We start from the raw sequence: 23185 nt of genomic DNA on the forward strand, positions 1-23185 counted from the left end.
CGATGGAATATTATGCAGCTTTAAGACAGGATAAACTTATGAAGCATGTAATAACATGGATGGACCTAGAGAACATTATGCTTAGTGAGTCTAGCCAAAAACTAAAGGACAAATACTGTATGGTCCCACTGATGTGAACAGACATTCGAGAATAAATTTGGAATATGTCCTTGATAACAGAGTCCAGCAGGAGGTAGAAACAGGGTAAGATAATGGCCAATTGGAGTTGAAGGGATACAGACTATGTAACAGGACTAGATACAAAAACTCAAAAATGGACAGCACAATAATACCTAATTGGAAAGTAATCATGTTAAAACACTGAATGAAGCTGCATCTGAGATATAGGTTTTTGTTTTGTTTTGTTTTGTTTTGTTTTGATTTTACTATTATTACTTTTATTTTTTTCTCTATATTAACATTCTATATCTTTTTCGGTTATGTTGCTAGTTCTTCTAAACCAATGCATATGTACTAAGAAATGATGATCATGCATCTATGTGATGATGTTAAGAATTAATGATTGCATATGTAGAATGGTATGATCTCTAAATGTTGGGTTAATTTCTTTTTTTCCGTTAATTAAAAAAAAAAAAAAGAGAAGGGATAATTGGAGCTGAAGGGATACAGACTGTACAACGGGACTGGATATAAAAACTCAGAAATGGACAGCACAATACTACCCAATTGTAATGCAATTATGTTAAAACACTGAATGAAGCTGCATGTGAGGTATAGGTTTTTTGTTTTTGTTTTTGTTTTTTTTTTCTTTCTATTGTTTTAATTCTTATTCTGTTGTCTTTTTATTTCTTTTTCTAAATCGATGCAAATGTACTAAGAAATGATGAATATGCAACTATGTGATGTTATTAAGAATTACTGATTGTACATGTAGATTGGAATGATTTCTAATTGTTTTGTTAATTCTTTTTTTAATTAATAAAAAAAATCAAAAAAAAATAAATAAGTTTTTAAATGGAATACATAAATAATGTAAGTAATAACATGGGTCTAATTGCTTTGCCTGAAATTAAATTCTCTAAAAAGAGACATTACATTATCTTTCTCTCATTAATCAAAATCAATCCAGACTGATCAAACCTATAAATTAAACTATAAAAGTGCTAACACCCCCCCACACACACACAATCAGGGTTTGTTCAAATATGTAATTCTTGAACACACCACTTTCAATAGTGGATGGACCTTCTCAACAGGAGGCCAATAGGGAAATAGAGAATTTGAACAATGCCATAAACCAACAAGAACCAAGAGAGGGTCTCAAAGAGGGAATGGCCTTTTTTCCATAAACGTAATGGCACATGAATAACAAAACTACCATAAACGCTTTCATCTGATTGCAAGCAGAATTACTCTTATCCCAAAAGTGGTATTAAAAAAGCAAGGTGCTTTGCAGAAACACGTGTACTGTGCCACCTCTTTGTGTCTTCCCTATTGTTTTGTGTGGGCTTCTGTTACAGCATCTACGTTTTCGCTCGTGCATTTTAGTGCACGTTTTAGGGCACATAGGTTTCCCACTGACTGTGGTCTCTTGTAGGGCAGGAAGTAGTTCACGTTATTTTATTTCCAGCCCATGTCTTCTCGCATAGTGCTTTACTCAATAAATGTTGGTTAAGTGAAGATTTAGAAATACCTCCAGGAACTCTTGACATCTAGAACTTTAAGCCACAGATAAAGCCACATGCCTGTGCTTATAACTTATGTAAGGAAACTTAACTTCCATCCAGATCGTATTTTTGAGGTCAGGTTTAAGCGACTCACACTAAGTAAACCGCATTATATATATATATACATATATATATATGTATATATATATATATAATGAAAATGAAGAACAAAATTATCTTTGCAAAAATGGTTTTGATTTGACGGAATGAAAATCAATGGCCCTTTGGAAAATCTTGACAAGAGCACGCTGCAGCATCAGCCACTGCAGGACGATGACGACACTTTAAATCCTTAATGCACTCATGTATTCATTCATTTCTTCAACCAGCATTAGTTGAGTGCCTCCTTGGCATTTGGGTCTAGCACTGGGAATACAGAGGTGAACACAACAAAAAAAAGTGTCCTTGACCTTATGAAGTTTGTTTTCAGTGTGGGAGAAGGTTAGTAAACAAATGCATGCTGTAATGTCAAGAACTGCTAAGGGCATTAAGGAAAGGTCTCTCTGGGTCTCATATGACAAGAGTGAACAAGCCAGTGTTCAGGCAGAGGGAACAAATGCCACGGACCTGAGGAGGGAGTGGGCTGCATGGGTCTGAGAAACAGGCTCACCCCAGCCGGCTGGGGGTAAGGAGGGGGGCGGTGGAGGGAGAGAGGTTACCATGGCTGCACCATGTGGCCTTCTCAGCCACAGTGAAGCTGTGTGGAAAAGCACTGTAGGGAGACAGGAGAGGAAGCAGGTCTTAGGAGGCTGTGAAGAATTCTGAGTGAGAGATGATGACATCCGTAGCATGGAGAAGTGGTCAAACACTGACTCTGTTTCAAAGGTGGAGCTGCCAGGATTTGCTAAAGGATTGAATGTGCAATGTGAGAAAAAATGAGGAACCAAGGATGGCTCCAAGGCAGTGGTGGTTTCTAAAAATAAACTTTGTGTTTTAGAACAGTTTTTAAATTCACAGAAAATCTGTGAAGAGATAGTATAAAGTTCCCACACACCCCATACCCAGTTTTCCCTATTAATCTTACACTGGTGTAGGGAATTCATCACAATCAAAGAACCAATAGTGCTGCATCATTTTTTTAACTGAAGTCCACATTTTTATTCATATTTCCTCATTTTTTTATCTAGTGCCCTTCTCCTGTTTCAGGATCCCATTTAGGATCCCACATCACATTTGGTTGTCATGTCTCCTGAGGCTCATCTTAGCTGTGACAGAGGCTCAGAGTTCCCTCGCTTTTCTTACCTGGACAGTTTTGAGGGTGCCAGTTTGGTGCTTTGTAGAATACACCTCTGATCTCATGGTGAGACAGGGGTTATAAATCTTAGGGAGGAAGACGCAGAGGTAAAATGCCCTTCTCATTGCATCACATCAAGCTCCATACTCTCAACATGACCCATCCCTGTCGATGTTGACCTTGACCCAAGGTGCTTTTACCTGGGCAACTAGAAGAACAAGGTTTCTATTTACTGAGTGGGAAGAATGCAAGAGGGGCAGGGATGTGGGGGCTACATAAAGAAATGCCAATTTACCCTCTGATTAGACACCAACATGGAGATATTGTGGAGCTTCAGAGAGTTATGGCTGGATGTATGTATATGGGAGTCATCAGTATACAGATGTGGTTTAAAGCCATTAACTGAATGACATCACTAGAAGCTTCAGAAAAGAGGTACAAGGACTAAGTCCTGGGTCGTTGAAACAGTGATATTTACTGCAAATAATAACAGTTTTGCTTTTGACTTTCCAAGTGTTCTCGTTTCCTGGCTGCTAAAACAAATACCATGCTATGGGTTGGCTTAAACCATGGGGGTTATTGGCTCACAGTGTTGAGGCTAGGAGAAGTCTGAAATCAAGTCTTCCTCAAGGTGATGCTTTCTCCCAGAAGGGGGTGGCATCCTGGGGCTGGCTGCCAAGGATCCTCGGCCCTTGGCTTTTCTGTCTGATGGCAGTGCACATGGTAGCCTCTCCTGGTTTCTCTGAATTCTGTTGACTTCCAGCTACTCCCATGGCCTCTTTCTCGGTGTGCCTGAAGTTTATTCTGCTCATAAAAGTCTCCGGTAAAAGAATTAAGTCCCATCCTGATTCAGCTAGGCAACCCCTTAACTGAAGTAGGCTCACCTAAAGGTCCTATTTACAATGGGTTCACACTCACGGAAATGGATTAGGTTTAAGAACATGTTTTTTTGGTGTACATACCTCCAAGCCACCACATCATGTTAAAAACTCTAATCTCTTTTAATTTGTTCCTGACAAGTAAAATGCATCTAATATCTCTCCACTAAGTATGATGTTTGCTATGCTATTTTGTAGAAACCTTTTATCACGCTAAAGATTTCATGTATTTTTAGTTTGCCAAGAGTTATCCTGAATGAGAGTTGAATTTTGTCAAATGCTTTTTCCTCCATTTATTGAAATTATCAGACTCCTTTTCTTTTAACATCTATTAAATCACTCATAGATTTTTTTTCTAAAGTGAAGCCACCCAATATTCCTAGGAAAATCCCTACTTTGCCCCAATGTGACTTTTTTATAATAGCAATATCACTGCTATTGTCATGGTTGTCCCCATCATTATTATAGACTCCCGAATTCCATTTTCTAACATTGCATCGAAGCATCTTCATTTATGTTGATAAAAATGACTTATTTTCTTTTCTTGCCTTGTTAGGAAGCCAACCATAATTAACATCAGCTACAGAAATAGTTACCATCTCCTCCTTGTCAGGGAAGAAAATTAGAGCATCAAGAGATTAACTCCAGGGTAGCATTGGTAATTAGAGGCTGAGGCAGGATTCGATTCCTAATCTATTGGTTTTCCACCTTCCCTTCTGCCCCACTGTCATGGTCAGGTTCACGTGTAAACTTGGCCAGGTGGTAGTACCTGTTTGTCTGGTTGGGCAAGTGCTGGCCTGTCTGTTGCTATGAGGACATTTCATGGAACTAAATCATGATCATGTTGGCTGCATCCACAGCTGATTCCATTTGTAATCAGCCAAGGGGAGAGTCTTCTGCAATGACCGATGCTTAATCTCGTCAATGGGAGCCTTTTAAGGAGGATTCAGATGAGACAGGCTCTCTTCCTGCTTCGGCCGGCAAGCCTCTCCTGTGGAGTTTGTCCAGCCCCTCCATTGGAAACATCAGCTTCACAGCTGCTCTACAAATTTTGGACTCCACGTTTCCACGGTTACATGAGACACTTTCATAAATTTTGTATTTATGGATATTTCCTGTTGATTCTGTTTCTCTAGAGAACCCTAACTAATACACCCACTCAGATGAGTTCTGTGAAAGGTAGAAGGGCACCAAATGGCCCTTCGTGCAAATTCAGGTTGATTTGTAAGTTCCGTGAATTGGGTGAATTGGAACCCCTTCATCTCACAGCCCCTTTCTACAAATCTCATTTCTAACCCTTAGAGAAGTGCTGAATTGATAAATGAATGCTTACAACTCTTGAGTGTTAAACATTGTTTGAAAAATGGAGCTATCTGTTAGAAAAATTATTTTATGTTCTCTTTTGTTTTCAGGCTTAGTTACGATGAAGTTACCGGAGAAAAGTGGGCTATTCTGTGACCGAAAAAGACAAATAGATATAAATATTTTAGAGTTATTTGCACTGCAAGAGAATGGTGAAATCTCTGCAAACTTTTAACTTTGTGAAAACACTTAGAAATCTAGAAAAAACAGAATAATTTGAAATATGTTATTGCACGTAAACAGTGTTGTCTAGGCCTGGTAAATAATTTCTTAGCTTCCTGTTCAAAGGGAAAATTCAAATTTTTCTTGCATAGTTTCTTGGTCAAAGGAAAATTTCAAACTTTTCAAAGGACGTATATTTGTTCTGCTCTCCTACGAGATTATTTTTAATTAAATCCTATTTAGGGTAGAAAAGAGAGGTGATTATGAGGACAGAATGTGTGTCCTGCACATAAATCTTAACAGAAAATTCAATTAAAATATTTCAATTAAAATAATATGCAGCATACTCACTCCACGTAAAAATTTGAATGGATTGGAATTATAATGACAAAGTTGCTGCCACTGAATAGTTCATAAATAAAAAAGGCATATAAAAACTGACCATAAAACAGAGTGATAAGGGTTTATGATGGCAGAAACCTTTGAGCTGGTCCTTGAAAGAATGAGAAGTTCCTATTAGTAGAAGGTGGGAATCGGGGAAAGCTGGAGCAGAGGGTGTGTTGTCAGGCTCTCAGGCCCGAACTGGATGGATCTTTGCAGCTGGTGCCTCAGCATTACGGATGGAAATGTAGGAAAAAGAGGAGCTGAGCCTGGGAAACAAGGTTAACTTGAGTTTTAAGACTTTACCATGTAGACAAGGAGGCTTTGCAGAACATACAATGATCTTTTATATGTGCATGTGTATGTTTGGAAATATAATTCAGCTGGTTCTTCTCTGAAGCAAATTGAAATAGACTGGCAATGATTATTTGGGAGTAGGGGGTGTGCACATGGCAGGGTATGAAATTTCCACACTATAACCTACATTACACATGTGCAAGAAATATAAACATCTTTACAACTCAGATCGTCATAAGACAACGTCCAAACTGAGACTCTTTTGAGAGGGGAAGGGGGGGCCATTGTGCCAGGTTGAAGCTATTATGTATCCCAGAAAAGCCATGTCCTTTAATCTCCCTTCAGTATTGCTGGGAGGGATCTTTTTTTACTTTTTCCACGGAGATGTGACCCACCCAATTGTGGGTGGTAACTTTTGATTAGATAGTTTCCATGGAGATGCATCTCCACCCATACAAGTTGGAGTTGCTAACTAAAGCCTTTTAAGAGGGAACCACTTTGGAAAAAGCTACAGAGCCAACAGAGCCCACACAGTCGGAGACCTTTGGAGCAGAAGGAAAATGCCCCAGGGGAAGCCTTATGAAATGAGGAGAGAAAGCTAGCAGACATGGCCATGTGCCCTCCCAGCTGAAAGAGAAACCCCGAACTTCATCGACCCTTTCTTTGGAGTTAAGGTATCTTTCCCTTGATGACTTAGTTTGGACATTTTCACAGCCTTAGAACTTTATTAATGTTGCAACTTAATACATTTCCCCTTTTTAAAAGCTGTTCCAGTTCTGGTATATCACATTCCAGCAGCTTTCAAACTAGAACAGTCATCTTAAAAATTGGCTGGGACAATGGTGATAAAATAGAGAAAGCTCTGGGGACTCCTCAGAGCCAAAAAAAGAAAAAGAAAAAAAAAAGCACAACCCACCTCCCTCACCCTGTGTCCTACTTCCTCTTTGAAGTCCCTCTTTAGTTTCCTCTTGAATCTTTTTCAACTTTAAAATCCTCACTGAGGCAGCCCACCCAGATTGCCAATCAGGCCGCACCTGCCCTAAACCCACCCCTTTAAGATGGACAAACACTTATTCAAGCAACAGAAGTCAAATTAACTTCCTTCTTATGTCTATAAAAATCACTTGCCATCCCTGGGAGTCCAAAGCTACTTCTTCTTGTAAATGATCTGGTTCCTTTGCTGCAGCAAAATTTTGGAGTCCTGAAAACTACACAGCAGTCTGCAAACTGAACTCTGATTTGTCTTTCAACATCAGCTGAAAACTGGATGTGTCCTGGGCAAACTGAGATGTAGAGTCACCTTACTTTTTTTATAACGACACTGAATTTTCTTTGGGGTAAAACAAACTAGCAATTTGTAGCAGGGGACAGTCCTAGCATGTCCTGTAGCCTCTCCCTGATACCCACGAATCCATCCTGCACTCAGGATCTTAACCCCCTACTACTGGCTAAGGGGGCTGCTGGCACACTCCTTCTCGTTTGGTTCTGGGCATATGTAATTACTCGCTGGAGACGGTGTGATTCTGGTGGCATGTTCTGTGACATCCGACTGACATGTCAAAGGTGCACCTGTCCCTGGAGGGGAAGGTACAGGGCTTTCCAGCAGAGCCCACAAACACAGGAGATGGGTACTGCACCCCGTGCATGTCCCTCTCGGCCCGAAAGGCCAAGACCCACGAGCTATGGGAACCGAGGTCCCAGCGAAGCTGACCTTGCCCTGTCTCTTCTCCATGTGTGTGAAGTGCCTTTTGGAGCGGGTGGGAGCTGTGATTTTACTGGTGCCCCCGACACTTGTACTGGAGTGGTTTGGCATCTTTTGAGCTCCCTCTCCTTTTCACCATCACTAGCAAAGTCTTAAAGTCGGCAATGACAGCTCAAACTCACGTAAATGAGAGTCTTCGCTTTAAAATAGTTATTGTCAGGTGGATATTTAGACAGTTTAAAAGTCAAAGAATAACGCTAAGACTTGTGGAGAGAATACTACATGGGAGGTATTGTCCCAAGCACTTTACACATATGAAGTTCTCTAATCCTCAGAAAAAAACACCTGGGGGCTAGATGTCAGAATAAAAGTTATTCCCGTCTTGCTGGTGAAGAAATGGAAGCACATGAACTTCAGTAGCTTGTCCAGGGTCAACAGGAAGCAGAGGCTGGAGCCAGGATTCAAATCCACACAGCCCGGCACCGGAACTCATTCACTACACTGCCTCTCAGGCCCTAAGTCACAGCTCTCCACTTCCTAAATGTGAATGTCAGATAACTAACAAATGATTCTTAGTATAAGTATACACCCATGCAACATTTGGGACATACTTACACTAAACAAATTTGTTGTTGTTTATGCAATATTCGAATTGAACTGGGTGTCCTGTATTTTACCTGGCCACTTTCCTCCACCCATCCTTCTCCTTCCCTCTTCATTATCGAGACTCCTTGTTGCTGAAGGAACATATACATAGCCTCCTAGCATGGAGGGGGGTGGGCACGGACCCCACTCTTACGCCTTGGCTGGTACTTGGGCGGCATCTGCAGAAGTATCCTTCCTGACTGTATGACTCAGGGACTGTTTTCTCAGCAAAACCTATTGTCACATCAGGATCAGCTGTGCCTCCCCTCCAGCTGATGCTGCCCAGCTGAGTCTCGGCCATATCTCCTGCCCACTTAGAAATACGCATTGGGCTGTTCCTGTGAATGCTGCAAGCTTGAGGAAGAGTTTAAAGAACATTTAAGTCTAGAACAATTAACTCTGAATTGCACTTTTAAAACAGCCTCAACTCAAGTGAGAAATGGGTTTTTCCCCCCCATGGGTAGGCACCGGGCATCAAAGGTTTTGTTTGTGTTTATGTGTCTTTGAGATATGAAGTCAAAAATCCACTAAAGAACTCTGGCTCTCACTATAGCTCACAAATGAACTCTAGAATGTATTAGGAACTTGTTATGAGGAAAAAACACGATGAGCTGTATTTGCAACAACTGAAAAACTGAGTTCTCTGTTCTGCCACTAAGCTGCAACTTGCCATTGAGTCCCCTCGTTGCCCTCCCTGTGAGAACAGACCTTATCTTATCACCCTAAAAGCAAGCAAGCAGACATAGCATAACGTAAGAATTCCGGATTCCAGTTTCAGGTCTGCATACAGCCTTTCAGAGCCTTGGTTTCTATATTTGTCATACTGGCATAATAATATCTGACACACAAAATTCTTTGGAAGTTTAAGTGGTTAAGAATAATCTAAAAAATTGAAATTTGTACGGGCAATTAAAGACTGAACATTTTTAAAGCTGTTTTATATTCTTGCTTATTTAGTTGAGTCCTGACCCTTTGTCCCATGTAGTGGGTAGAATAGTGGCCCCCACATTCCACATGTCAACCCAGAGCCTATGCAGAGGGCTTTGTTTTGTAATACTGTCTTTGCAGATGCAATTAAGTTAAGGATTTTGAGAGAGATCATTCTGGATTTAGGATGGGTCCTGGATTCAATGACAAGTCTCCTTATAAGAAGATCTGAGAAGTGGAGACACAGGGGAGAAGGCTGTGGGAAGATGGGGGCAGAGGCCTGGACTTATGCTACCACAAGGAAAGGAACGTTGGGAGCTACCAGAAGGTAAGAGAAATAAGGAAGGACTCTCCCCAGAAAAAATTTAATGGGAGCATGGTCTCGCTGACGCCTTGCTTTAGGACCTCCAGTCTCCGAACTGTGGGAGAAGGAGATTCTGTTGTTTTAAGCCACCCGATTTGTAGTAGTTCGCTGCAGCAGCCTTAAAAGAACTCATATAGCCCACATCCAAGCCACTGATAAATCATGACAGCTCAGCCTTCAAAGTAGGCCTAGACCGTGCACCAACTCCACCCCCATTAGGCACTCTCAGGCCTCCTCATCTCCTGACTGTTCACCATGCTTTAGTGCTTGTTCCCCTGATAATCCACTCTTCAATCAGAGGAATGATTTTAAACTGAAGTCAAAACTTTCCCATTCTCTGCTCAAAATCCTCCCTCTGCTTCCAATTTCTCTCAGAATAAGGCTCAATATGACCTAGCCACTGCTGTCTCCTTGGCCTGGTTTCTTGCCGCTCCCGCGGGCCCAGCTGCCTTGCTGGTTCTGAAAATGTGCCAGGCAGGCTCCTTCCTCGGATCACCGCAGGCTGTGTCCCACAGAGAACTCTTGCTGGTTCATCCTGTCCCAAGAGCCGTGACCAATGGTTGTCTACGTGACACCATGCTATTGATTTTCCTCAAAGTGCTCATCACAAACATAATTACCTTGTCTATTTTCCTGTTGTGAGTCTCTCTCCTACTAGAACAAAAGCTCCCTAAGTGTCAGGACCTTGTCTGTCTTGTTCATTCCTGCATTTCCAGTACCGATGCTGATTTGCAGCCACTAATGGATATTTGTGGAATGAATGAAGAAATCAGTAGTTTCCATCTATTAAGGGTTTGTGCAAAGAAGATAGAGATGATTTCTCTTTCCGTTGCCACCCGAATGTACTTTCTGGGGATCCACCTAGAAGGGCACCTACACACATTTTTCGTGGGGGAGGCAGGTCACCTACAAAGGGAACAGCCTTACATTGCAAGGTGAGATCCGAAGCCAGTGCATCCTTAAATAGCGTTAAGTTTTCAATGAGGTGTTTTAGAAGCCTTACAACTGTCAAGCTCAAATATATTAATTTCAAACCTATGAATGGGTTCCTGAGGGACATTTGGGAACAACAGAAACAACTTTGCACCACTTTAGCTCTCAGCAGTTCAAAAAGTGGTTTCACAGGCACTTTGTTCCCTGCCTAAGTTAGGAATGGCAGATAATATTCCCATTTTGCAGATGGAGCCATGGAGGCTTAGGCAGGGCACACAACCGCTTAACTGATACTGGGGCAGTCCCAGAGCCAAACCCTGATTCAAAATTCCTTATTTTCTGGCATTGTATGCCATTCACTGATTTATTAATATACATTCACTGAGCTCCAACTTTATCTCAGGTACCGTTTTAGATGTAATACATAAGGATAAAAAGTTGGATTCTTGGCGTGTGTTTTCAATCTTAAAGTAGAGAGTCGATAATGCAGGTACTTGGGGGAAAATTTAAAGAGTATACTATCCCTCCCTCCTAATGCAACTGCTGTTATCCGGAGCTGCTCGCAAATACAGAGGCGGAGTGCCCCGTCTCAGGAGCGTGGACCCGCCTGGAGGTGGGGACAGGACTAGGTAACTTGCGTTGACTCATCTCCATCCCGTGGGTGCTGCGGTGCTGCGTGCTCTGTGAGCTACAGCTGGACTCGCGCGCTGGGGCTGCGGCGAGGTAAGGAGCCATTCTCTCCTGGCCGGAGCGCCAGGCTAGGCAGACGGGACGACCTTTGCACCTCCATATCCAGCAGGTGTGACCTCCCGCGGCGGGGCTGGCTTCCGCGAGGGGGAGGGGGCGAAGCGCCAGGGAGGGGCAAAGGGCCGGGCCGGGCGGGGCGAAGGACCAGGGGGTGTGGCGAGCGGCGCCGAGGCGGGGTGATGCGCTGGGGGGCGTGGCGAAGCGCCGGGGGGCGTGGCGAGCGGCGCCGGGGCGGGGCGGGGCCGGGAGGCGCGTCGCCGACGTGGCAGCCGCGTGGGCGTGCGCCGCCGGCAGCCATCTTGGAGGCGGGGGCGCGCGGCGGGGAGCCTTGGGCTGAATCGTCCTTGTGGGAGCCGTCGTTTCCCCCCAGGTCCCCCCGGCCCTGCTTTCACGTGTCGCGCCGGTACCGTTTCGGGACCCCAGGTGAGCGCCAGGCCGGCAGCGACGCGGGGCGCGAGGACGGAGGTGGCGGAAACCGCGGACCCCCAGGTTGCAGCCCCTGGCAGGTGGGCGGGCCGGCAGGGCGGCTCCCGGGGCCCCTCAGCCCCGCGTGGCGGCTGCGGGGGCGGGCGGGGTGCGGGGTGCGGGGTGCGGGACGGCGGGGCCCAGGCCGTGCGGACCGTCCCTCGGCCTCGGCGGGCAGCCGGGCGGGCGTCCTGGCCCGGGCCCCACCTCCCAGCGCGGCGGCCGAAGGAGCGCGCGGCGGCCCCGCAGGCCCTGCCCGGCCTGGAGACGTGGCAGAGCCCGGGCGGCTCGAGTCCGCGCGCCCGGTGGGCAGCGGGACGAAGCTGCGTCCCGAGGCGCCGGCGGCCCCCCCGGAGGCCTCTGTGGCCTCTGCTCGATCCTGGGTTCTGCCTCACAGACGTCGTAGCCGAGAGAGTTTTTGTCTCTCGGAGGAGTTATTTTGGATCTGTGCGTATCATTAGAGTGCGTTTCTGCGATCGTGACCTCTTTCGGCATTCCAGCCTTTCTCCTGCGTGTCTACAGTTTATGGTCGATTCGGTGAACATTTGTGAAAGCTTAGTTTAAGATAAGAGGTAAGAATGCAGCGACAAAGTTCACACCCTGCTCGAGGGTTCACGATCTAGGAATAGAAGCAATCTTGTGGCCCATTACATCAACAATAATATTTTTAATGCTTTTACGTTTATCAAAGTTCCGTTATTCCACTTCGTTTCTTATATCCCTATAGTCATCCACTTTCTTCTTTTTTTTTGAACAGGAAGGTTAAAGCACAGCGAATTAGAAGAATAGTCTCGCCTGAGACTGGATTCAATTTTCCAAACCGTTTCCATCATTGTTTTCCGTATTATAATTTTATGATATTATATCTTGTGCATTTGGGCACTAAAACCTTTACCGGTTCTAACACTTTTTGTTTTATCACGATAGCTTTTCTTTAGTAGAAATTATTATGCTTACACATTCAAAATTTAACCCTTATACTGTCAATAAGGCAATTTTCAAATAATCAAGCTTTTAAACATAGAAAGAAATTGACCAGTTACTGCATGTTATGGATTGTATTCATTGTATAAATTATTTTTGCCACTGAGTTTAATACTAGGGATCCGGGTTGACGTTAAGTCTGACTTCCATTAGCTGCTGTAAGGTTTAGGTAGCATCTGTGTTAGAAGGATGAACTAATAAAAATTAAGAAAAAAGGTGTCTTTCTTTGGCAGGGCCATGAAATCCTGAGTGCCATTTCTGACCCAGGTAATCTGTGTTTGGTGTAGACAGTACTGAATGAAAAGATTTAACCTCCTTACACCCCATATCCTCTTCTTAACAGCAGGTATCATTCCCGTTGACATCTCTGCAACATGTGATACTGTTGACCATTCCTACCTTGAAATACTGGCTTTTTGAACATCACAGTCTCCTTTTTTCTTCATGTTTTTCTGGCCATCCCTCCTTCTCTGCAAGCTCATTTTCTACTCTCCTGTTCTTCAAGTATTGGTTTTAGATTATCGTCTCTTTTTACTTTGGTATTCTTTCCTTGCTTGTTCTCATACCAGATTATGATTTAAGAGATTGCCAGTGCACTAATGACACCCACGTTTATGTGGTTTCTAAGTTTTATACCAAGTCATTGTCTTTATAGTACTGGGATGTTTCAAGGAGCTCAAATTCTACATGTCCAAGATTAAGCACTATATAATTTCCCCTTCTCCCTTCACCCACCCACCAAAAGACAACTTCAGACAAAAATCTTGACCTCTGCCAGTGTTCGCTGTCTTAGTGAATGGCACTACCATCCATCCAGTTTTGCAGGCCATCACGAATACTTATACAGTCTGCCGCTGAGAGTTGGATACTTAACATACGACTATTTCCTGAAACTAGCTTATCTTTTCTATTTCCATTATCATCACTGTCATCTGCACTTGGCATAATTGGCATTTGGGGCTGGGCAATTCTTTGTTAGGAGGAAGGGGTACTATATGATTTTTAGTAGCATCCCTAGCCTCTCCTTACTAAATACCAGTAGTACCAACCCCCTCCACCCCCACCCCACCCTCCAGTTGTCACAGCCAAGAATGGCTCCAGATGTTATAAAATATTGCCCAGGGAACAAAGTTTCTACCACTTCCCACCACATTTGGGAATTACTAATCTGGGTTGTTAATCACTGTCTATAGCCTCCTATATCTACTGTCTCTGCTCTCTGACAGTCTGTGTACTTTGGTCAAAGGAATCTTTTCAGAACAGAAATACAAATTACCAAAACCTGGAGCCAACCCAGGGTCCTTCAGTGGCTGGATGGATAACAAACTGTAGTGCCTGTGTACAGTGGATACTTATTCACCAATAAAAAAGAATGAGCTATCGATATGCAACAACTTGGGGAGATCGCAAAGGCTTCATGCTGAGTGAAAAAAGCTTAAGTATGATTCTATTTATGTAACGTTCATGAAATGAGAAAATTATACTAATAGAGAGCAGATCAGTAGTTGCCAGGATTTAGGATTGGTGGGAAGGTGTGACAAAGGGTTAGCATGAGGGATTTCTTTTGGGATGATGGAACAGATCTATATCCTGGTCTTGGTGGTGGTCACACGAATCTATGCATGTGGTAAAATTTCACATTAAAAATAAAAGAGAATGTGAATGTAATTGGTAAAATCCAAATAAGGTCTATAGCTTAGTCAATTGTATATCAGTTTCGTGGGTTTGATGATTGTAGTATGGTTATATATGGTACTGTGGTTGGGAGAAGCCAGGTTTAGGGTTTTCAGGAATTCTGTACTATTTTTGTATCTTGTGAATACAGAATTACTTTTAAAAAAGTAAAAACAAAATGCGAATAAGCCATCCTTAGCTTTAATGACCTTCAATGACTTCCCATTCTTAAAAAATCCAACTCTTTAACCTGGTTTCTAAAACTCAACGTGGTCTGGATTCCTGCCTGTCTCCTCAGTCCACGTTGCAGACCATTCTGCTCTCCTCTTCCGTAAGAGCTCAGCTTATACATGGCATCTTTGGGGAAGCCTTTTCTGACCTCCTATTCAGAATCATATTCCTTGTCAAATAGAACTGTGTTTCTTACCCTCAGAGCACTTAATTCAGGTTACTGTTCACTGTTTATTGGTATGGTTATTTCTTTGTTTGTAGTGACCAGTAAAGTGCCTGTGGAGCAGCTGACTTTCACTGAGTATTTGTTAAATGAGTAAAGATACCAAAAACAGATTTGTTATAATTTAGAAGTTTTGGCTTTCTATTCTTGGGTGTATTTGAAAATTTGTAATTTTAAAGGAAGTTGTCCTGTGTTTTGTAATTCACTGTTACCTATTAGGACCATGCTGTCTAGGGGTGTTTTTGCTCTACTTAACTTTTTAAAAACTTGATGCATGATATTTAGCCATTTTTGGGTGTAGTTTTAAAATGTGAAGTAGGAAAACTGGGAATTGGTGCATTTATGAAGTTGAACTTATTTTTATTTTTTCTTAATGTTAATGGAGGTAGTCCAATACAGAGCTTTGGACTACTAAAAGGTAAAGGGTAACGGTTTAAAAAATACATTAAATATTTTTATTTTAAATGTAATAGCAACTGAAATAGCCATCACTCTGACGTACATTCATGTGACAGAAATTAAATGAGTAATTGATGGTTTGAGGTATATTTGATAATCAATTATACAGTTAACAAAATTATTTTCCAGTTACAAAGCATGTATATGAAAGTGTCACAGACTGTGTATTAAATATTCTCATAGACTGTTTACATGAGAATTTGAACAAACCTTTCATCTGGAAATAAGTGGCATTATACATAGCAAAAGGAGACCTCTATCTCTTGAGAATTACTCTTTTACTTGTTCTCTGTGCAAACTTTAAAAATAGACTTTTGGTTACTGTGCAACACTGATTACATTGTTATATTTTTACAGTATTTTGAATTAAAGAAATTGAAGGAAAATGATGGAAGAGAGTGGAATAGAGACAACACCGCCTGGGACTCCTCCCCCAAATCCTGCAGGACTGGCTTCTACTGCTATGTCTGCTACTCCAGTTCCTTTAGGTATGTGTAGTTGTTTAGCACCTCGTGTTTTGAGGATAATGAAAATACTGAGAATTTTTCTCAGAATCAGTTTTTAAAAAAAGAATGTGTATATTAAAACTTTTCTAATCTTTGTCACGATGAAGGAAAAAAAGCCTTTTTAATGTAAAGTAACAGCAAGAAAACATAGGTATTTTGTTTTAGTTTCCTGGATGCTAAAGCAAATATAATAACAGTGGGGTGGCTTAAACAACAGTGTTAATTTATTGGGTCATAGTTTTGAGATTAGGAGAAGTTCAAAACCAAGGTGTCAGCAAGGAGATGCTTTTTCCCTGAAGATTGTGGCATCTTGGGGCTGGTATCAGGCAATTTGGGTCCTTGGTTTTTCTTACATATGCAGTATTTTCTCCTTTCTCCTCTCAGATGAGTTGACTTTGGATTCTTGCTCTTCCATTTGTTTCTTCTCTTTCTCTGCTCCATTTCCTTTGCTTATAAGCCACGTTGGATTAAGGCCCACCCTGGTCCAGTTGGGGCACACTTTAATAACGTCTTCAAAGATCCTGCTTATAAATGGGTTCACACCCACAGGACCAGAGGTTGGGACCTGAAAATGCCTTTTGTGGAGGACGTGATTCATTCACCAACAGTATACTTTTATTTTTTATATTCTTATTAACTTATAAATCATCTTTCTTATGATGGAAAAAATGTCCTTAATAGTACACGTTCGTTTTGTCTAATGCTGATGAAGTGGTATTAACCTTTTGGCCAAAGTTTTTGAGTTTCAGATCAGCAGAGATGAAAAATGGCTTTATTTTTTTAGAAGTATACCAAAATGAACAAACAAAAATCAAAATCTTTTTAGGAGCAGTGTCATAACTTAATTTCATATAGTTGCTTCTTTTACTTAGAATAGGAGTTGAAAATCATTTAGACTTAATTACATATTTTAGACTAATTATTGTGATACGTTAAATTTGAAAATTTTACCAAAAGTAATGAGATAGTTTGAAGACTAAATTTAAAACACACTAACTTTGTGCATTTTTCCTTCCCCTCTTTTCTAGCTGCGACCAGTTCTTTTTCTTCTCCAAATGTGTCTTCTGTCCAGTCCTTACCACCACATGCATACTCCACCCCTCAGCCATCCCTCCCTCCCGTGAGGCCTTCAGCGCCATTACCTTTTGTGCCTCCTTCTCCAGTTCCTTCTGTTCTACCACTTGTTACTTCTATCCCATCTCCTGCTCCTTCGTCAACTGCTGCCACCTTCAGTAGTCCTCCCTTATCCCATTTCCCACCTTCAACTTCTGCCCCAAGCACTCTTTTGTCAGCTCCCTCTTCGGGTCCTCCCACATCAGGATTTTCTGTTGGTTCAACTTACGACATTACAAGGGGTCATGCAGGAAAAGCTCCCCAGACACCCCTGATGCCATCGTTTTCTGCACCTGCAGTAACAGGTAATTCTCTTATTAATACTTTTTATTGTTATTATTATTTTTTAATTTTTTTATATGGAGCGGCACCGGGAATCGAACCCGGGTCTCCAGCATGGCAGGCGAGAACTCTGCCACTGAGCCAACATTGCCCACTCTCTTATTAATACTTTGAAATATAGGCTATAGTTAATGTTTTTTTTTTTTATAATAGCTTTATTGAGACATAATTCACATACCATTCATTCATTTAAAGTATATGATTCAGTGGTTTTTAGTGTATTCAGAATTGTGCAACAGTCACCATAGTCAATTTTAGAACATTTTCATCACCTCAAAAAGAAAACCCATGCATGTTAGCAATAGTCTCCATTTCTTCCCAAGCCTCCCAACCCCAGGCAACCACCAGTCTACTTTCTGTCTCTATGGATTTGCCTGTTCTGGACATTTTATATAAATGGGATCATTTAATATGTCATTTATTTTGACTGGCTTCTTTCATTTAGTGTATATTTTCAATGTTGTAGTATATTTCAGTATATCCGTGTTGTAGCATGTATTAGTACTTCATTCCTTTTTTCTTTTTGGCATGGGCATCCTCCAGGAATCAAACCTGGGTCTCAGGACTGGCAGGCAAGAATTCTGCCACTGAGCCACCTTTACACCACTGTACTGCGTTCCTTTTTATGCCAAAATGTTCCATCATAAAGCATACTACATTTTGCCTTCTCTTCATCACTTGGTGGCCAATTCAGTTGTTTCTACTGCTTGGCTATTATGAATGATGCTACAATGAATATTCATGTACAGGTTTTTATGTGAAACTTACGTTGTCTGGAGTGGAAACTTAGGAGTGAAATTACTGAGTTTTTGGTAACTGGATATTTAATCTTTTGAGGAGCTGCCAGACTGTTTTATAAAGTAGCTGCACCATGTTACTTTTCCAGCAACAATATATCAGGATTCCAGTTTATTTACTTGAATGTTTAATCTTAATTAATCTCTTTGATTTCCAGAGTTTGATATTTTTGTCATTAAATTATTCAAATCTTTTGTAACCTGGTATATGATTTTTTTAAGTGCCAGAAAAAAATTCCAAGATTTTGTCCTGACATTTTTAATAAGAATGTTCTGCTATAGAGAAACATATCAAGATGAAGTCTGAGAGTAAAGCACCATTTAAAAATTTGCCGTATCTAGAGAATAGTGTTTATTTTGCCAAGTAATGCTCAAAACAAAATAAAAGCTCTTGTGTGCCATAAGTTGGTGGTATTAGACCTTTTTCTCTTCTAGGTCAATAACACCTATTTTTTGTTTTCTTCTCTGGAATGTTTGTGTTGGAAGTCAACTATCAAAACTTTATTCCGGGTGCACGGTTAGTTCATTGGTAGAATACTTACTTTCATGTGAGAGAATCGGGTTCAATTCCCAAACCATACACCCCCCCCCCCAAAAGAAGCTTTATTCTTTATTCTTACCCTAATGTAAACCATGTACTATAGTTAATAATACAATTATTAAAATGTTTTTCATTAGTTGTAATAAATGTATCACACTAATGTGAAGTGTTAATAGTAGAGTGATATATTGGAACTCTATTTTATGCATGATTTTTCTGTTAATCCACAACTTCTCCAATAAGAAAAAATAATTAAGAAAGAAAAAGAAAAGCTTCCTCCTTGTCATGTTTTGCCTATTGTTTCTCATTTTAGAGAAAAGAACAATTCTATTTAGTGATTTTTATTATCCAATTTTGCTTATCTACAAATGAAGTTTATTGCAGAGTACAAGTATTATACCCATGTTTTATGTATGTGTGAATTTTCTTTTTGAGTTAAAATGGGGATATATAGAAAATGTGTACTGATTGTTATATGCTTTTATATAATGGGCTTGGTTGCTCACATACATTATTTTTATGGAATTAAAAGAATTGTGGCTTTTCCATGTCCAAGTGTTTAATAAGACACAACACAAACTACTTCCTGACATGTAGTTTATGTCCATTTACAGAACACTTGATGTGAGCCTGTGAATAAAAAAAGAAGATTCTTTTTTGAAATTCTGCCTAATTTACTTTTTGTAATGGTTTAGATGGGTCTTTGGATTCGTAACTCAGTTTTGAGATGCCTGAGTATACAGTTGCATCAAGTCTCTTTTGAAATATTTTTCTTGTATGTCATATTACATTGATAAGTAACAGTTTGTGGAATAAATCATACATATTTAAAGTTTTTGCCATTTCCTAGGTATTTTGCCAACTCCTGTTACTCAGCAAGCCAGTTTGACATCCGTGGCACAGGGAACTGGGACCCCGTCAGCCATTACTTTCCCAGAGGAGCAGGAGGACCCTAGGATTGGTAGCAGTCAGGATGAAGCATCTCCTGGCGGAATCTGGGGCTTTATTAAGGCAAGTGGTATTTGCTTGAAAACTTATTGCTCATTTTCTAATCATAAAAGTAATATCTGTTCATTTGAGAAAAATTTGAAAATACAAAATGGTAAGAGGAAAAAAATCTTCCTTATTCTTAGCACCAATTTTCTGTAGTTCCTCTCAGTCTTTTTCTGTACATAGCTATATAGATGTATCTCTTTTTTAATGAAAGCCTAATTAGGGTAGTGACATATGTGAACACTACTTTGTGTCTTTTGCTTGTCATTGCCTAGCGATATATCATGAGCCTCTTTCCAGCCATTAAATATTCTTCAGGAATGAGATATTTTTTGTACCTGCTTTGCCATAATGTCATTGCATTTATTTCTCACATTTTATTTCACTAGCCTATTGGCATTTTCCAGTTGTAACTCTTACTGATAAGGCCATAGTGTGCACTCTTGTATGTAAATCTTACGTACATACAGAGATAATTTACAGATACATACATCTGTTTTATCAGGATTAATAAAAATGTCAGAGTGAACGTTTGGTATAACCTTCCAGGAGGGTTGTACCAAAATGTGTTGTCACTGTAATTTTCTTTTGCTGGGCTGGTTATTAATTTGAAATGCAACCTTTTCTGATTTTATAGGCAAAAAATAATTCCCATTTTTACTACTGAATTCAGGTATTTTATCATGTGATTTTCAGCAATTTGGATTTTTCTTTTCTGAATTCCCTGTTCATGCTGTTTTCCCAGTTTTAAATGGAGATGATTTTCTTCTATTCATGATTTGTAAGAACTCTTAATATAATAAGGAACTTTTACTGTATGCTATGATATGTTGTAGTTTTCTTCATTTTAAATTTGCATTTTAATTTTGTCTGATGTATTTTTGACACATAAGTTTGTAAATTTTCAAGAGTTATTTCTGTCATTCTTTTCTGTTCTTTTCAATTTTTTGTTTGTAAACTTCAAAAGACTTTTTCTGTCATAATTTGTAATATTTTTCTGTATATTTTCTCCTGGTTCTTTTATGTTCTCATTTTTTATACCCAGTTTAATATAGCTGAAATTTACTTTACCATATTATATGAAGCAGAAGTCAAACAGTTTTCTTCAGACTTACTCATTGATTGTTCTAACATCTTATCTCCAGAGATTCAATAGTTACTTTTTATCTTAGTTACTAAAATGTATGTTGAAGTCTGTTTTTGAGTTCTGTATTCTATTCCACTGCTCTGACACTTAATAAAAAACCATTATGTGCTGAGGTGGGGACATAGAGTAATCAGTGATGAATAAGGTAGCAAACTGGGTTCCAAATCTCTACATTCATAAATGGATAACATTATTTGACTGTGTAAGTTTGCTAATTTCTCTTTTCTTCAAAATTTTTCTTCACTTAGGTTTTTTTCTATTTATTTTTCTCAGTGAATTTGGGAATCACACTTGTCGTGTTTCCCCCAATATTCTGTTGACAATTTTGTTTGTGATTTGATTAAAAACATTTTTTCATATTGGTAGTTAACTAATTTATACTATTTGGGCTTCAGGTTTCGGAAGTATGGCACTTTTGTAAATTTTCTTTTTTTTGTCCCTCCGGACTTTTTTTTTTTTTTTTTTTTTTTTTTTACATGGGCAGGCACCGGAAATCGAACCCGGGTCCTCGGGCTTGGCAGGTAAGCACTCTTACCTGCTGAGCCACCATGGCCCGTCCCCTCTGTACTTCTTAAGTTTTCTTTGTATAGGGATTACAACTTTCTACCTTGTTAAGAGAATGTAGCAGTGTCAGTTATACCTATAAGTCTTGTAAATAGTAATAACTCTTCTGATAATTATCCTAAGGTTGTTTGACCATTTTAATTTTCAGTGTTACGAGTCCATCTTTTTCTGAATCACTGCAGGTTAATGTTTGGTTGGAGGATGTGGAATCATGGCCTGTTAGATCCATTCTCAGGGAATGCTGCTCCCTCCAGGGTCTTTTTACCATGGAAGAAATGTAGCGCGAGTAAATACACAGAATCATTTCCTCCTGCATAATAGTGAAGGTTTAAGAATCCGCAGGAATAGATCTGGCTAGGAAAAGATCATTACAGAGTGTACCCTGGGAAAAAATAGGAAATAGGAAAAAGAAATTTCAGAACATAGGAGAATATTATATTTGAAGATACTGGGTAACTGTTCTGGGGGGTGAAGATAAGAGAGATTTTGACTGTTTTTACTTTTTTTATTTAGGATGAAAGTAAGGACCTATGGTATCCTGATGGACAAATTTTTGCCTAATCTTTTACATAAAGAAATAAAAATGAAATAAGTATATACACGCGTACATACATTTATACACGTGTGTGCATTTGTGTATATAGTATATCATACTTTCTAGGTCATTGACACTCAAAGGTCTACAGCCTGCTGATGGTCTGCGCACTGTTGAGTCTGTGACGAGGCAAAAGAAATAAAGAAGCAGCATTTAGAAACTGTAGCAGTTTGACTTTGCTATGACCTTGTTTTTCTCATTTTCCAAAAGTGCTGGTCTGTGATGTGTTTGAAACCTTTAAAGATGTTTCTTTCATAATCTTATGATCATGTGTTCTTTAAAGTCATATGTTTTGATCCATTTAGTAAGGAAAAAGCATAACTTGTATTTATATATTAATTTTTTTTTATGCAGGGTGTGGCTGGGAATCCTGTGGTGAAATCTGTGCTTGATAAAACAAAACATTCGGTAGAAAGCATGATTACAACGCTGGACCCCGGCATGGCTCCATATATCAGTATGTTGTTAACTATAGGCCACCATCTGCCACTTTTGAAAAAAAAAGTATCTGCCATTGTCAGCCAGTAATTGTATCTAATCAGTGGAAACTCCTTGTATGGTCTTGGGCAAAATAAATTGTCACTCTTAGTTTTCAGCTATTTCATTTTTTTTTAAGTCACCATTAAATAGGTTGTGATTTGGAAGAGCAAAATATATAGAATTCTTAGAATTTTTACAGGTTTTAATTGTAAATATGAGTTAGTGTTGCTTTTTTATTAATTTTTATTTACTGTTCACTTTTGAAGAGAAGCTTGATTCATACTCATTTTTAACATTTCTCAGTGATCTATTTTAATTGAGGGTGCTTATGCCAAGAGAAATATAGAGGAAATTGACCTGCTGGTTTACAATATCTGATTCCTAGGTTTGTTAGGAAATCTATTTTCACCACTTTTGAACCACCATCATGAATCCTTCTCACAGTCAATGTAGAGATGCTGTCTGCTGTTTAATTTTTAGGTACATGTTCTAGTTTGCTAGCTGCCCGAATGCAACACACCAGAGACAGATTGGCTTTTAATAAAAGGAGATTTTTTTCATTAGTTCTTCAGAGGAAAGGCAGCTAACTTTCAACTGAGGTTCTTTCTTACATGGGAAGGTAGAGGGTGATCTGTACTGGCCTTCTCTTCAGGCCTCTGTGTTTCAACAACTTTCCCCAGGGTGATTTCTTTCTGCATCTCCAAAGGCCTGGGCTGAGCTGCGAGTGCTGAGATGAGGTATGCTGAGCTGC

General features: G+C 40.2%; 1 protein-coding gene across 3 annotated transcripts in view; it reads left to right on the forward strand.

The window, feature by feature from the left end:
* Positions 1 to 11596: 11596 nt before the first annotated feature.
* PRRC1 (proline rich coiled-coil 1) overlaps positions 11597 to 23185 on the forward strand; it is a 36945-nt gene continuing 25356 nt past the window's right edge. Inside the window, exons 1-5 of one of the 3 annotated variants that reach the window (XM_077138307.1) lie at positions 11597 to 11826; positions 15714 to 15844; positions 16891 to 17280; positions 19506 to 19666; positions 22309 to 22411. In XM_077138307.1, coding sequence (XP_076994422.1) covers positions 15742 to 15844; positions 16891 to 17280; positions 19506 to 19666; positions 22309 to 22411 — 757 coding nt within the window. In that variant the 5' untranslated portion in view covers positions 11597 to 11826; positions 15714 to 15741. Of the gene's footprint in view, positions 11827 to 12170; positions 12358 to 15713; positions 15845 to 16890; positions 17281 to 19505; positions 19667 to 22308; positions 22412 to 23185 lie in introns of those variants that run through there. The other 2 variants (XM_077138306.1, XM_077138308.1) reach the window with 2 other exon arrangements.

This window comes from Tamandua tetradactyla, chromosome 20 (genome assembly GCF_023851605.1).
Source record: "Tamandua tetradactyla isolate mTamTet1 chromosome 20, mTamTet1.pri, whole genome shotgun sequence".
In the NCBI taxonomy this organism is placed as follows: domain Eukaryota; kingdom Metazoa; phylum Chordata; class Mammalia; order Pilosa; family Myrmecophagidae; genus Tamandua; species Tamandua tetradactyla.